We start from the raw sequence: 16,195 nt of genomic DNA, 5'->3' as shown, positions 1-16,195 counted from the left end.
TTTCATTTGGGGTGGGGGGGAAATGTTATTGACAATAGAAAATAAATTCTGCCAAATCTCTGCCTCATCATTACAGTTTGATTCTTCAGTGCTCCAATGACCCGAGCCCATTATCATGGGAATAAAAATATTTTATAAAGTGCCATCATGTTGAAATCATTATTGTGTAAGATGGGGGACAAAGGCAAAAGGACCAAGGAATGTAAGAGCACCACTTCAAATTGTCTATTAATTCCTCACATAGAAACAACTCTACATCTGTGAACATAAGGAACCTATAACATGCTTAGGAGCCATCACAAAAGTGACTCTTTTTTTTCTCTATGATCTCTCCTGGAGAAGGTAGGTACCCAGTGAGTGGAAGACACATACATAAAATAAAGGAATCATTTTCAAGTTGTGTGAACAAGGTTTCACCCAGAATAGGAATAGCGAGGAATGATGTATCATATATACTAGTAGCAAACTCATTCTGTGTATTCAGTCCTAAGTAGCCATAGCTACCATTCTTGTATAATTTTAGACTCTGGACTTAATGGATTTTTTATTTTATTTTTTGATTTATATCCTGCCTTTTTTCCTACAAAGGGCTCAAGGCAGCTTACATCATTCTCCATCTTATCCCCACAACAACAACCCTGTGAGGTAGGTTGGACTGAGAGTCTGTGACTGGCCCAAAGTCACCCAGTTGGCTCCATGGCTGAGCGGGGACTAGAACCCAGATAGTCTGAGTCCCAATCCCATGCTCTTAACCACTACTCCACACTGGCTCTTCCCTCATTTTCAGGGGGAAGGGGGTTTAAGTGGTCTTCTCTATCACAATTACATCAGTTGTGAAGCATACAGCAAACAGTGCTCCACTCTCAGCTGCCTTTCTAAGCTTCACAACTGCTTCTATATTCCTTTGGCCTGTTAACAAAATGGGCCACTTGTATGCATGAGTATGCTCTCCCCAACTTCTTGTTCTCCTTACACGCAGACTTGCAGACTCGTAACCACCAGCACCCCAAGCCAGCCTGTGTATTGGCTAAGGAATGCTGGGGGTTGTCCCAACACACCTGGGAGGTATCAGGTTGAGGAAGGCTGCTATAGATAGATATTAGCTCATGCATGGATGTTGGGGTCATGGAAATTGCAGGACTTTAGGAATGGGGTGGCTTACAATAAAACATCCAAAACAATTTAAAATGACAACAACCAACACAATTCATTAAAGCCATATAAAACCAAGAAAACAAAGCAATACAATATATAACTCGGAAAATAAAATGCAAAAACTGTCAATGCAAAGAGAACTCTCAGTTAAGAAGACAAGCAGCAATAAGATTATACTTGAGCAGAAGCTTCAATAAGGTGGCGTAAGAGGCTCTTTCCTGCAGGATGATTCAAGATTGTCCTGCTAATGGAAATGCACACATACCCCTTGTTATCAGTCCAGAAATGCAAGTGGATCTATTTGAGGCTATTTCAATCCCCCCACCGCATTTCCCTCTCTAAGGATCTCCAGGGCAGCTAACGCCGTAACATCCTACAGAATCGCCAGCATGAAATAAAGAAGGAAATTAGGGCCCAAATCTCCATAAATCATTCAAGGCAGCATCTTACTGCATCAATGCAAAATAAAATCACTTTGGAATGACGTATTGCTGATATTTGACTTCACAGAATTTGCAAAAATGGCCAATATAAGAGCCGGTATTGTGCTGGTAGGTGAGCAAGGCTGTGGCATAGAGGGGGAGGCTTGCGACAGTCCTTCTGCACAACTCTGCTTATTTTGCAGTCAAGGCCAATGCTGAGAGTGTGATTTACAATGCGGTGCAGTGTTACTATAACCACAGTGGGAAGGGAGGGATGGCGAGAAGGGTGTGTGGCAACCCTCTGGTCTGGGATAGTGGTATTATCCATTCTCCCTTTGTATATAATAATGTGGGAGTAAAAATAATCACAGAAGCAGTAATGGGGAAGGGTTTTGGTGGCAAGTAACTATATTTCTGCCTTTTTTGAGGGGGGGGGATCAGCTGCTTTTCATTCTGAAGACTCCTACAGGAAAGGTAAGTGTGGAGAGAGGCAGCGTTAATCACCAAACAATTTCACAGGAAAGTAATTAATCGGTTCACTGCAGCTACCTCTTTCCCAGAGGTTGCCTTCTCCTTTAAATAAATACATTCACACCAACTGGGTTCACATGACAAGATACTCCACTGTGACTTATTTTTAGTTATAAGCCACTCTGGCAAGAGATGGCTAGTTCTAGGGGCTGTTCGATCCACAATAAGTTAACATGCTGTCTGCATTCAGGCAGCTGCTTCCACTAGGGTGAAGGGAAGGAGCAAGCGAGCCATTTGGTAAGAACAGCAATGCCCCCACACCCGCAGCTCTTGCCAAGCTTGCGCAGGCCGTTGCCAGTAACCACTTCCCATAAGTGCCCAAGAGGCACCTGAGGGTCAGTGTCATAATCATGAGCTACAGTATGTCTGACTCCCTGTTTTCCCCACCCCACACTTTATCTTGTTCATTTTTTGTTTGTTTGTTTTTTGAAGATCAGATTTCCTGATTTTCAGTTGGCTTTTGTAATTCCCATAATGGCAGCCTCTGACAACCCCTTCAAAGGGCCCAAGTGGGTTGCCTTGCCAACCTTTTTTTTTTTTTGTTCCCTCCAATGGGCACAGACATTTGTATATATTTTTCAAATACTTTTGCATTAATATTTTTTAAAAACTTCTTTGTTATTTCAGAAGTGTACACCTGTGCACTTAATGGAGAACTGAAAATGAGCAAACTCCAACCCTGGACATTAACTCAGAGAGGCTCCAAAAATTTTGTTTGTTTGTTTTCTGTACTGCCCATAGCCAAAGCTCTTTGGGTGGTTTACAGCAACACATAAAAATACTATATAAAATGCACACAGCAAAGAAAAAAATCATAAAAGTTTGCCATGTAAAATCTAAAACCAAATTTAAAAGAAATATAAAAAGCTACAATACTATGTACAAATTAAATCATAAGACCTGTTCAAGCAGCTAACAAAGCCCCAGTATAATAGTAAATTAATTAAATGCCCAGTGATGGAGGACAGTCTTAACCTTGCACCAAAAGATATTAAAGTTGGAGCAAGACTGGCCTCAGTGGGAAGCCTGTTCCATAACTGGGTGGACAACTACTGAAAAGGTCTTGATATGCTTAAATGTGGGACTGAAAGCAGAGAGGGAGAGAGAGAGATTGAGATTTAATGTGGACAAATGCCAAGTCCTCCATCTAGGAAAAAGAAATCAAATGTATCAATACAAGATGGGGAATGTATGGCTCAAAAGAACTGAAAAAGACCTTGGAGTTATTGTGGACAACAGACTAAATATGAACCAAGAATGTGATGCAGATGCAAAAATGGCAAAGGCTATTTTTGGATGCATTAATAGATGTATTGCTTCCAAACCATGAAAAATAACAGTTCCCCTATACTAGTCAGACCTCATCTGGAATACTAAGTCCTGTTCTGGTCACCAAGATTTAAAAAGATGTAGGAAATTTAGAAAGGTCCAGAGGAGGGCAACAAAAATAATCCAGGGTTTGGAAACACTGCCCTGTGAGGAGAGACAGAGAACAGGACATGTTCAGCCTTAAGAAGAGAAGACTGAGGGGGGACATGGTATCATTCTATAAGCCATTCCAAGACTGTCACAAAGAGGAAGGTCAAGATCTCACTGATACCAGAGTGTAGGACACAGAATAATCCATTTAAGTTAGAATAACCCAGATTCAGGCTAGATATCACAAAAAGTTTCCTCACTGTCAGAGTGGGACAAGTTGGCTAGAGAGGTCATGGGCTCTCCTACACTAGGATATTCAAGGCAAAATTGGGATGGTGTAAATTGGAGTCCTACAACAGCAGGAGGTTGGACCTGATGGCCTTCTTGGCCCCTTCCAACTCTACTATTCTATAATTTTTGACTCTATTGTTGTTTGCATGGTTTGTTGTAAACCACTAAGAGAGCTTTGGCTATGGGCAGGATAGAAATGAAATTATCATAAATAATAATCATCATTTGTTAAATAGCATGGGGACAAGACCAACCCCAGAGGAATCCCATCCAAGTTAAAATGGAACCACTGACTTGCAGTGTGCCTTCTCCCATCTCAGAGAGTTGCTCCAGAAGGATACCAAGGTCCAAGGTACTGAAAATTGCCCAGGTTCTAACTTTTCCCTAACTTTTCCACTTGTTCCCAAGACTCTAAGTGTTTGAGAACATGGAAAAGTGTGAGAGACTCCTTTTTAAAAGCTGTCAAAACTCTGTTTCCTTTAACAGGGCTTTTTGTTTCCTTTCTTTGTTTTTACAGATTCCCCATAGTTTTCACAGGGACACACGCAGGCATAATGCCTTTAGCATACCAAGCATGTACTTCATAACTGAACTACAGTCTTTCTCCATCACCCACATCCCTCCCTTCCATCACTTTTGTCAGTGAACATAAGAAAAGCCATGCTGGATCAGACCAATGGTTCATCTATTCCAGCTTTCCATTCACACAGTGGCAAACCAGTCACTAACTGGATCCCTAGCCAAAAACACATAAGCCCATGAGATTAGAGCAGAGCTCAGTCTAGCTGAACCAGCTCTTAAACTCAGAACCAGTGCTAAGCTGCTTACAGAAGCCTCCTGCTGCTCCTCCATTAACCTGCAAGCAGTTATGCTGCTTTTTAAAAATGCCAAGTCCATCTGCTGCAGCCAGAGACCCATCCACATACTAGACTTCACCTCCACCTGGTGTTTGCTGGTAAGTACTACAGCCATACACTTTTCATACATATGGCATTTCATTTATTACCTTTCTATACAGCCCAAAAGCCAAAGCTCTCCAGTGGTTTACAAAGATTTGAGACTGTACAATATATTATAAAAAGCATTTACAAACAAATATATAAACAGAAAGCACACGCAAAGGCATATATACCTAAAGCAATGTTAAAGAAACACCTATAATTAAAACCCAATACCTGATTAAAACCTAACATATGCTACCAAATGCCAGAGGGAGAGAGAAGGTCTTAATCTGGTACCAAAAATAAAACAATGGGCCTCATCAAGGAGATTGGTTTATAACTGGGGGCCACCACTGCGAAGTTCCCTTCCCCTGTTGCTATCTTCCAACACTCCCTTGGAAGAAGCACCCAAGAGAGGGCCTTAGGAGATGAGTATCATTCATAAGTTCATTCAATATACTATAAAATAAGTATAAGTTCATGCTGAGAGAGGCGATCCAACAGATATTGCTGTTCCAAGCCACATAAGGCTTTATAGGGTGAAACCAATATCATGAAGCAGACTCTGAAGATGCAGACAGGCCATGCAAACTGGCCAGAATCGGCATTGTATGTTCAGACCTTCTTGTCCCTGTTATCAATCTGGCTGACACATGCTGCATAAGCTGCAGCTTCTAAACAGTACAGACCACGTATCAGTCCTCTAACTGGGAGGTCACCAAAACACAAACACCAACATCCAGGTTATTCCTGTCAAGGTAGGGGCATAGCAGGGCCACCAACAGCAGTTGGTAGAAAATATTCCATGGCATTCAGGCCACCCGAGCCTTAAGTGACAAAGCTGGATCAAGAACGCCACAAGCTATGAAGCTGCCCTTCAAGGAGAATAGAACCCTATCCAGAACTGCATGAGTGCCCTCTGTCAGGGGAAAAGGACCCACTAACAATGTCTCAGCCTTATCTGGACTGAATTTTTAGTTTAAGGCCTCATCCAGTCAGAGCCAGGCATTGAGTTAGCACACCCACAGCCTCGAAATAGTATGCTGTTTGTCACTAGCATACTGATCACAGCACGCTCCAAAACTCCAGATGGCCCCACCCCAGTTACTGCAGTAGCTGAAGCACAAGCTGAAGCTACGTTACGAAGCGCTCTTGGAGGATGGCTTCAGTTCTGCTTTAGACGCAGTGAGGGCCCCTCCTGCTTCCACAAATGTCCAGAGAGACATAAGCTCTCCTTTCAGCTACCCTTACAGCAAGCTAAGTTTATCACATCACACCCATCCTGAAGTGGGAAGCCTTGAGCATCAGCCCAAGAGATATTTCTGACTCTGCCACCTCTCAGGAGAATTGTCAGGTTTCTCAGGCAGTTGCTGAGTAGCAGAGCTGACGGTGCACAGGCCTCAAAGCTCCTGGGAAGCTCAAGCAGGCACTGACAAGAGGTGGGCAGCTGCTGGCGAGGCCAAGTCTGTGCAAACCCTCCAGACTTGCTCACTTGTTTAACTATTCCCTCCACACAGGTGCCCCTGGCCATCTCTAACACGGTTTTTGCAACCTGCAAAAACTTCTTCCTCTTTTTTGGTACATTTGCGACTCCCTAACTTGAGGCGTTCAGGATGTCTACAACTTACAACATTCCCAACCGCCAAGGTGATTCTCTGGGGATTATGGGGGTGGTAGTTCAATGCAGCTTCTGACTGGGGAAGGTCACTTTATGCTAATTATGTACTTTCAAAAGTATTCTTCCTAAGCAAAATACTGCAGGTGCTTCCTGATGTCTAAATGGCCAGAGTGAGGTAGCCAAGTGAGGCAGACGACTTGGGATATTGTGAAAAGGCCACAGATCATAAGTTGTTATGATATTTTTACTCCCAGGGATGGGAAGATCTGTTTGTGGGATTTTCCACCAAAACAGGACCCAAAATAGGAACATAGAAAGCTGCCTTGTACTAAGCCAAACCAGTGGCCCATCTGGCTTGTGACTGGCTAGAGGGCCACTAGCTGGCAGCAGTGGCCCCCTAGAGTTTCAGCCCATTTCACAGGTTTTCCCAGCACTACCTAAATTTTGTACCTGGATCCTTTTGCCTTCCAAGAGCATGCTATGCCACAGAGTTGTGAAGTTACTCTTTACTCTATATTTTATAACATATTAAATGGTTTTGAGGAGCCTGCAGTTTTGCAACATCTTTCCCATCATTGCAATACCTTTTCAAATTCCTTGGCAAAGCCCAGACTGACACCACTCACCCAGGTTTTCCATACAATCTTCCTTGGGACTTCTTGGCCTGTTGTTAGGCCCTGCTCATGCCAGTGGTGTCAAGACAGAGAAGTTAGAAAGGAGCAAATGCCAGTACCAGCAGCAAGGTCTGCAAACATTCCAAAGGTCCTAACATCCCAGATCTTACCAAAAGAACCCACCATAATCAGGGGATGTGATTCTAGGAGCTAAAATACAAATATTATTTCTGCAGGCTTGCCTGGAACTGATGGCTTTGAAGTGTGAGGATTCAAATCCCTGCCCAGGCCGGACAGAGAGTTGTCAGAGTCACCTGAGGAGAAGGCTCTTACTTTTGAGTAGAGCCTGGTTCATGAGCAACCCTTTACTCATGAAAAGTCCTGAGGCAGACACCTCTTTGCTTAGCAACTGACCCAATGGGGTTCAGCCTCCAGTGTAAATGCATGTTGTTTGGAGGGCTGATGAAGGAATGCTCGGAGCCCCCTCTAGCTGGAGTACTCCAATTCTTTCTCCACAGCAGCAATTAGCCTAGGGAGCTTTGGCTACTGGGCAGTTTAGACATGAATAAATAAATAAACAAACACAACAATCTTCAGCTGTCCTGTGAGAAGAAGCCGAATAAATACTCTCGATATTGTACTTGTAGGGTGGTTGTTGTGAGGATAAAAGGAAACTATGCAAGCTGCCTTGAGTGCCTCCCAAGATGAAAAAGGAGGGATATAAATGCAATGCAGTAACAAAAAGGGTAGTGCCAGTGTCCTTTGTGTTTCCCCGGGTCCTTTGCGAGTTCCTTATTTCTTGCATTGTGTCTTTTAATTGATTGACCTGAGGATAGGGGCTGTTATCCTTGATCTTTGGGTGCTGCTCTCCTTTTGCTGAAGAGTGAAGATGTGTTACAAGATGTGTGTGGAGTGGGTATGTGTGTGTGGACATAATGATAGCATTATCTGCTAACTGGTCGAGTTATCTGATGTCTACTAAGGAGTCATCCCTCCCGCCCCCCCCCCAAACCCCCCCTCCCTCCATGCCCTTAAAGACCCTGTACAGTTTTGACCTTGACATAAGAGCACACATAGAAAAGTACTGCTTCTATACAAAAAGGCTAAAGTATAAACTCATTCAACCCACCTCACTAAATGCAAGACAACAGAGGGACAGAGTAGGTGCAGAAAGCAGTAAGTTACCCCTTTGTGCTTCGAGAAGGCTTGGAGTTCTTTGGAAAATGGCTTAGGAGTTAGTTACCTGAAGAGAAGATCAACTGTAGACAAGTTTCATCCAATAACTTGATTCTGGTAGTTAGACTGTTGGACTGGGGATCTGGGAGATCCAGGTTCTGGTCCCTTTTCAGTCATGAAGCTCACTGGGTATCTTTGGACCAGTCATGCACTCTCAGCCTAACCAATCTCACAGGGTTCTTGCGGTGAGGATAACACGAAGCTATGCAAGCAACAAAAGGAAAAAAGGCAGGCTATAAATGCAATGTAATAATGATAATAATAATTCTGCTACAATGCACAAAGGTTATGAAGGCAAATTTCAAGTTACACTGTCTGTTTTCACAGAGCAATGGCAGGCAAGCCTGGTTAGTGGTCAGCATGAATTAAGAGTTCTCCACAGATGATGGCTGTAAAAAGAATCAAATTGTGCTGCAAGATGCAAAGGCCCAGTCCCTCATCCTCATTCAAAGCGAGCATAATAGGAAAATTTCCTTTGCCCTCACTGGTACCTTCTCATTAACTATATGGCATTGTGACAATATTCCGTTCAGTATATTAAAAGACACATCTGAATCTTCTGAAAAAGAACTTCAAGTGATTTGTGGTAGACTGGCAAGGTTTCTGATTTCTACTTATTTGGCAAAGATTTCAGACTCCCAATTATTTAGCAACTGCAGCAACAAAATGCCTTCCTTCCTGCCCTAATTGAATTGTTGAAATGAGAGAAGCTTGGGGTGGTCTTGAGATTAAGGACTGTGAGCTGAGTTCCATTCAGTTCTGGTACTCAGAACAGATTACATAGCTCAGAGTTCTTTAATTGTAAATCCATGTCTTTGCACCAGACTCCTGAGAGTGGATCCAGGGGCGTGCTCCTTCCCTCCCACACACACACACACACACACACACACACTGATTTGAAAAGACCGGTCTGCTCACTGCATTGCCAGCATCTTGCCAGCATCTGTGTTGCTGCTTACTAGCTGGCATCTTGCAATTAAAAAAAAAAGCTTAAATGTAAAAAAAAAAAAAAAATGTTGAAGAAGCAAGGCTTAGAAAAACATTCACAGCAAACAGATAGGAAGGCATTTTTGCAAACCCCCTCTCCCTCCCTATAGAACTGCAAACTTTGCATTAAAAAATCACAAAGCTCACAAACACAGGTTGGAGCATGACTTTCTAGTCCCTAAGGTTCTGAAGATCTGCTTCAAACTTCTATAATTTTAGAAGGGAAGGGAAAGCAAGGGAGCCAGGACTAGGGGATATCAGCAAGACTTCCAGGGGCAGCAGAAGCTGAATGCAAACTACTACGTAACTCCAAAAGTTTTACTGAATACAGGCTGAATGTTTGCCAGGACTTAAATCTAGTCTTAGTTTTCAGTGCTTAATTTGGCTTAAACATGGGACACATGAGAAATTAAGAACTTCTTGAGCACAACACCTATCCTTCACATTGGAGCAAATCTTGTAGACTGGGGAACTTGAGTTCCTGCACCATTTTCCTAGGAAATAAATGTAAATCAATAACCTGATCGAGCTTTAATCACTCTTTGAGAAGATCCATTGTAATCAATGGGACTTAAGTCAATCTACTCACTATAAATATAAATTTCATATGCATGCAAAGGACAAGCTGGATTCCAAAAAGGCACTTGAGAGCATATCACAAATATATGTAGCCTACTGGAGCACATCAAGGGATGTCAGGAGAATGTATTACGCTTTACAGACTATAGCAAAGTCTTTGACGGTGTGGATCATGAAGCAATGGATAGCCTAAAAAAAATGGGCAGGCCTCAGCACTTGATGGTCTTGATGTGTAACCTGTATCACAGATAAGAAGCTACTGTTAGGGCAAATATGGAGAAACAGAATGGTTTCCTATAGGCAAGGTCATCAGACAAAGGTGTATTTTATTTCCTGATCTGTTCAATCTGTACACAGAACATTTCATAAAGAAAGCTGGATCTGAGGGAAAGAAAAGCTGAAGGAGTGAAAATTGGCAGAAGACATAGTAATAATGTAAGATACTCAGAGGATACCATATTACTGGTAGAAAGCAGCAATGAACTGAAATGACACCTGATGAAAGAAGAAAATGCAAAAGCAGGACAGCAGCCGAACATTAAGAAAACAAAAAATTTAACTACAAAATAATTGCACAACTTTAAGGTCAACAATGAAGAAACTGGATTGTGAAAGATTTTACATACCTTGGCTCAATTATCTATTTAAATTGAGATTGCAGCCAATAAACTTGAAGACTGAGACTTGGAAGGGGAGCAATGACAGAACCAGCAACGATCATCAAGTGAAAGGACATTCCCTAGAGACTAAAGCCAAGGTCATCCACACTACTGTATTTTGGATCATTATGTATAGATGTGAAAGCTGGACAGTGAAGGAAGCTGACAGGAAAATAATTGATGTGCTCAAAACATGGTGCTGGAGCAAAGCTTTAGGAGTACGCTGGACAGACAGAAAGACAGACAAAAGGGTCCTAGCCAGAACTTTGCTTGGAAGCAAAAATGACAAAACTGAAGCTGTCATACTTTGGGCTTATCATGAGAAGGCAAGACTCGCTGGAGAAATAGTCATGCTAGGGAAAGTCAAAGGCAAAGAGGAAGACTAAATATGAGATGGCTTAACTCCATAAAAGCAGCCCCAGGCTTGAGTTTTCAGGAGCTGAGCTGAGCTTAGCTGTCAAGGACAGGACACTATGGGGCACATTCATTCATAGAGTTACCATACGTTGGAGGTGACATGATGACACATAACATCAATAACATCCAAAGGACAGTCTCAGAACCAATGCCAAATAATTGTATTTCAAGTGAACTTTGGTGCAGTCCAATACGATGGTGGTCAAATGCATCTTTTGGCATATGCCCATGTGGCATTTGTGGTCAAAAACCCCAAGCACACAAGAAAGCAAGGGAGGAATTGTAATCCTGTATGGTATAGTCATGGATACCATACAGTAGCCTTCCTGAACCAAATGCTTTCCAGATATTTTGGACTACCACCATTCCCAGCCACAATGGCCTAAATTGAGTGAAAATAATGGGATTTGCAGGCTAACTCAACTAGGGGGCTCCACGTTGGGGAAGGCTGTCTTACAGAATTTGTACTAGAGAAACCCAAGTGCCAAACTCTGTTCTACACTAGTGAGATGGCTGTGAGCAAGTTAGTGTCTCTCAGCTTGTCCAGTTGTGAGGATAAAATAGGATGGTCCTACCAATGCCAACCTGAGTTCCCTTAAGAAAAGGCAGGGAGCAAAGGTGAGATTATAAAAGGGGGAAACCAGGAAGGCTATAGGAGAGGGGGAAATGCATCTGCAATCAGAAGGTTTCCAGTCAACTATTCCACTGGGAACGTGTCAGCAAGCAAATCCGTAGCTTAGAAGGAATCTGCGGCATTTGCACTCTTAGACTTGCCTATAAAAAGACACACTTTGTCTCCCCCTGAGTATTGGGGCAGGTTGAGTAGCAAAGCTGTTACTATTTTCCCTATGGAATGCTCTGGGCAATCCGTTTTTAAAAGTCTTTTCAGTATGTGCGTTCTGAAATCTTCCCAGCCCAGGTGCAAAAAGCTGCCTGCATTGGTGACTCCAGGCCTTTGCACAACGTGTTGATGACAAAGGACAATTGTTGAGTGGGAAGGGGGGGACAGTCTTTTTGGAGAGCCTTCCTTTTATAGTAAACAGCAGCCGCACTTGCAATTTGCCCACCCTCCAGTATGCGACCCACAGCTGAGTATATAAGCTATGGGAACAAGTGTTGCCTTTTGTTCCTCGGCTCTTTGCTTCGCTGCTGCCTTCCTAGCCTCCTTCATCCCAACTCCTTTGCCAGTAGCCCAACTTCATGGCCCCTAAAAAACCAGATCCCAAGAAGGAGGCTGCCAAACCTGCTCCAGCTCCAGCTCCAGCTCCAGCCCCAGCTCCTGAACCACCCAAAGAACCTGCTTTTGATCCCAAGAGTGTGAAGGTAAGTAAGGAATCCAAATGTACCTTTCCATTCTCTTTTCTGAAGGCAGGAGTGCGAGAGGTCGGTGCTCAGGATCAGATTTCCTGCTCTGCCAAAGGCTCATTAATGGCTTAGGACATTTCACTACACACCTTAGCTTTAGTTCCCAGACCTGTTGTTTGTCAACAGTAGAAGGCAGTCCATTTTGCAATTAAATGACTACTTTAAAAGCTGATTCACTTCCTTCTGTCCTTCCTTCCTCAGTCTAGCTTTTCCTAATTTGCTACAGAGGTTCTGCTTCTTAATTTATTGTTTAAAAAACTTTATTAGCAATTAAGGAAAGCTTTGGAAGAACTTTGCTTTCTACATTACTTTATTAGTCATTATATTCTTTGATGTAAATTGTTTCTGTGAAGGGGCAAATTAGCTCACTCAATGCCAAGAATGCACCAAACTGGCCATTGCGGCTTATATTATAATTTTGAATGTTCCTATACAGTACAATAAGTCTGACAACAGAAAAAATGCATCTCCTTCATTTAACATCAGAGTTCTCTAAATTCCTGAGTCTCTGTAGATCCAAAAGCTGCAACTTTTCCTGATCCCATCCAAGCTATGGCTGCATCTGAGAGCCAATGTGGTGCACTTAACAGCATGGGACTAGGACTCAAGTGATCTGGGTTCAGTCCCCGCTCAGCCATGGAGCCAACTGGGTGACTTTGGGCCAGTCACAAGCTCTCGGCCCAAGCTACCTCACAGGATGCTTGCTGCGGAAATAAGATTGAGAGCAGGGAGAAGGGAATAATGTAAGCTGTTTTGAGGTTTTGTTTTGTTCTGTTTTTTAAGAAAAAGGCAGGAAATAAATCTAGTAAATAAATAAGATCTACATACTAATACATAATATGGATGTATGGCGGACTGGTTATTGTACAGACAATAGACATTCCTTGCCCAGAAGGCTTACAGATTACACTAGAGACAAGGAGAGAGCAGTGCAAAATGAGGGTGGTGTGTAGCAGGGAAACAGGTGAGGTCTTGCTAGTGGCTTGAGGGATGTGGTTTTAAGGGCAGAGAAGGAAAGACCATTATAGAACTAGCAAAGCAAATACTTAAGAGGAGGAAAGGGATCAAAAGCTAGAGGTTTTCCGTGGCATAGAGAGGGAAGGGAAAGGGTTAGGGCCAGGAGGTGGAGATATTGAACTTAGATTAGGAATTTAGAAGTGGAATGATAAAGCCCATCCCTATCATTAGGATGAATGAGGCAGCCCTCTCAGGTGGTAAATACTGGAAAACAAAGAATGATGGTGCATGGCTGCAAGGCTGGACCTTTTGGGCCATGCAGCCTACACTGTGTGGTGTGGTGGTGAGTTTTGGACTGGGGAACCAGAAGATCTGGGATCCAGTCCCCATGCAGCCATGAATCTCACTGGGTGACTTGAGGCCATTCATTCCCTCTCTGCAGAAGCAACCTCACACGTTTGTTGTTGTGGGGTTAATCATGCAGCAGAAGAGGATTATGTGAGACACCCTGGAAAAAAGAGGGAAAAAAGCAGGCTATAAATGCCACATAATAATACAATACTCCACGATCTCCTGAAGCTATTCTACTCCACTGTTCTGCCACCACTGCCCAAATAACATTTGACTGCCTGTTTGGCCAAGCTTCAGTATGTGGGAAGATGGGCTGCCATCTTGTCCTTTGCCTCAGGCACCCAGATGTCTTGGACTTGCCTGGGAGCCCCAATGGAAGAATGAAATGATAGCTGGAATACTACGGTTGTTGTGCAACCGGTGGTTGCAGGGGAGGGCATTTCTACAGCTTCCTTGACCGCTGGCACTGCTGCTGAGATGCCCCCCTTACACACAGCTGTTCAGAGATGCAGGAGCCTGTCTTCTTCTGCAGAAAGAGGGACTTGCCAGTGACATTGTAGGCTGAGGGCAGGACTAAAGGCAGACCAGAAGAAGCTGAAGCCACTAGTTAAGAACTGTTCAGGGCAAGAACAGTAGATTTTTCGTCTATTTTAAAATATATTATATGTATACATTTTTATATTTTTATTTTATATATAGCCCTATACATATCTGCTTGGGTGTCTATCCTTCTGAGTTTAGGCAAGAGCCTCAGAGAAGCAAAAGTGGTTTTGGGAGATGTCAAAAAGGAAGAATCAGAGGATGGGGTGGGGAGGGGTGGACAAGGAAAGAGATGAAACTCCTACATGTGGTTGACTGGTGTTCATGCTTTCTCTTCCCACAAGTGCCTTTATCTGCCTGGAGAAGTGAAGTCAGGGGAGGAAATACTCCTTAAAAACACCAGGGCTCCTTAACACAATCCATTTTTCCAAACAGGAGTTTGCTTATAGTATATAAAAGAATGGGGAGAAAAGGACAGCAGGTGTACATCTTCAGAGCATCCACAAGGCCAGTTCCAAAGCATCAGACAAACATTTAATGAAAGCGGTAAAGCCCCTAGGTTTTGTGAGTCTCACAACTTATGTAACAAAGCCAAGAAAAAGGTGGGCTGCTGGATATTTTTGCACCTTCCACCATGTGTGTGGTTTCATAACAGGAATCTGAATTTCCTGCAGGTTCTAATTCTGAAAAAGAAATTGCATGGCATCTGAGAGGCTATATTCTGTATTTTAGGATGTTATAATGACTTAGGGAGATAAACACTAATGGCTTCCATCTAGACTAATTAGTCATGCTGTTATCTCATTAAAATAATGGTCATCATGGTCCAGGGTACAGTCCTGCAAGATGGAAATCTCTCAGACTTGGAAGCTTCTGAGAGCTTCCAACAGGGTGGAAGGAGTGGTGAAGGCAATTTTGCTTCTCTGTCTTCCGCCTGCTGGGTTTTACACTAGGCAGCTTTTTTGCCTATCTAGTGAGGGTGCTTTGGAGGGGGAGAGAAAGAAGCTGGCAGAGAGTCAGACCTCTCCAGTCTCCTCCCCTTCTGGCCCACTGGAATGCCTTTTCCTCCTCTCTGAGGTCGATTTTCTGACCCCTGAAGCCAGCTGGCACAGTTATTTCCATGCTGGCTGTGAGGGGGGTTGAACAGATCTCCAGCCAACCCTTCTAAAGTTGGAGTGTAGTCTCCAGCCTCAAGGGCAGGTGGTGGTGGAGAATCCACAGCCTCTGTGGCCGCTCAGACAATGTCAAGGGGCCATAGGATTGTGCCCTAAATCAAGTAATTTAATGTTCTATGGCTACATTTGGTGCTTTTGTTTTTGTGTTCTTAATGCTGCTTTTAGGCTGGAGATTTTGTTTTAATTACAGATTGTTGATTTTTAATCCGTATGTCCTTTGTTATACTTTGCTAGCTACTTTATTTCTTTCGTCAAGGCTTTTTCTATCCCGTCAATAATTCAAAAGAATCTCAAGATGGTTACTCCTTTTCTGACAGAAAAAACAGGATATACACATGATAGGTTGTATAAATAAAATAAATAAACAAATGAATTTCTGTTCATTTGATGAATAACTTAGTCTGTAGCCATCCATGCTGGGGTGAGGCATAATTCTGAGCCCACTTGTCATTAAAACTCTGTTTTGCTGTGTAGGTGGGAGTGAGTGCAGAACAAGCTGTGTTTTTATCGACCAACTTCTGTTCAAAATCCTGGGGTCTTCAAGCTTTTGGATTGCACGATATTTAAAACAATTTCTTAAAATAATTCAAGCTTATATTTCCTGGTTGGTATGCTTCTCTACAGGCTTTTGTGGAAGGAGAACTGGTTTGTTTTGCTTTTTAGTTCCTGGAGTGCTCATAATTATCTAAAGTCTAATATAAAAAAGTTAAACTTTCTATAAGACCATGCCTATAGCCTATATCAAATAAAGGAGGAGGGAGGGGGGAAATATAAGAGAGAAGACATATGAGGGTCTTTTGGTTCCTTGTTTTAGAAAGAAGGAGAGGAGGCCGGATAGATGACAGATAACCTGCTCACAGATAACATTCTCTATGAACAGTGGCTGCCAGCCTGAGATACTTTGCTACCGGGGGGGGGGGGGGGGGGGGGGGGGGGGG

General features: G+C 43.0%; 1 protein-coding gene across 1 annotated transcript in view; it reads left to right on the top strand.

Moving 5' to 3' along the window:
* Positions 1–11,964: 11,964 nt before the first annotated feature.
* The window catches only part of MYL4 (myosin light chain 4), a 20,048-nt gene continuing 15,817 nt past the window's right edge, over positions 11,965–16,195 (top strand). The window contains exon 1 of the mRNA XM_044447120.1: positions 11,965–12,192. Coding sequence (XP_044303055.1) covers positions 12,070–12,192 — 123 coding nt within the window. The 5' untranslated portion in view covers positions 11,965–12,069. The remainder of the gene's footprint in view (positions 12,193–16,195) is intronic.

Source organism: Varanus komodoensis, unplaced genomic scaffold (assembly GCF_004798865.1).
Source record: "Varanus komodoensis strain SLA01 unplaced genomic scaffold, ASM479886v1 scaffold50, whole genome shotgun sequence".
Classification (NCBI taxonomy): domain Eukaryota; kingdom Metazoa; phylum Chordata; class Lepidosauria; order Squamata; family Varanidae; genus Varanus; species Varanus komodoensis.
Note: the sequence above shows the minus strand (reverse complement) of the source record. Positions and strands in the feature narration are given on the sequence as shown.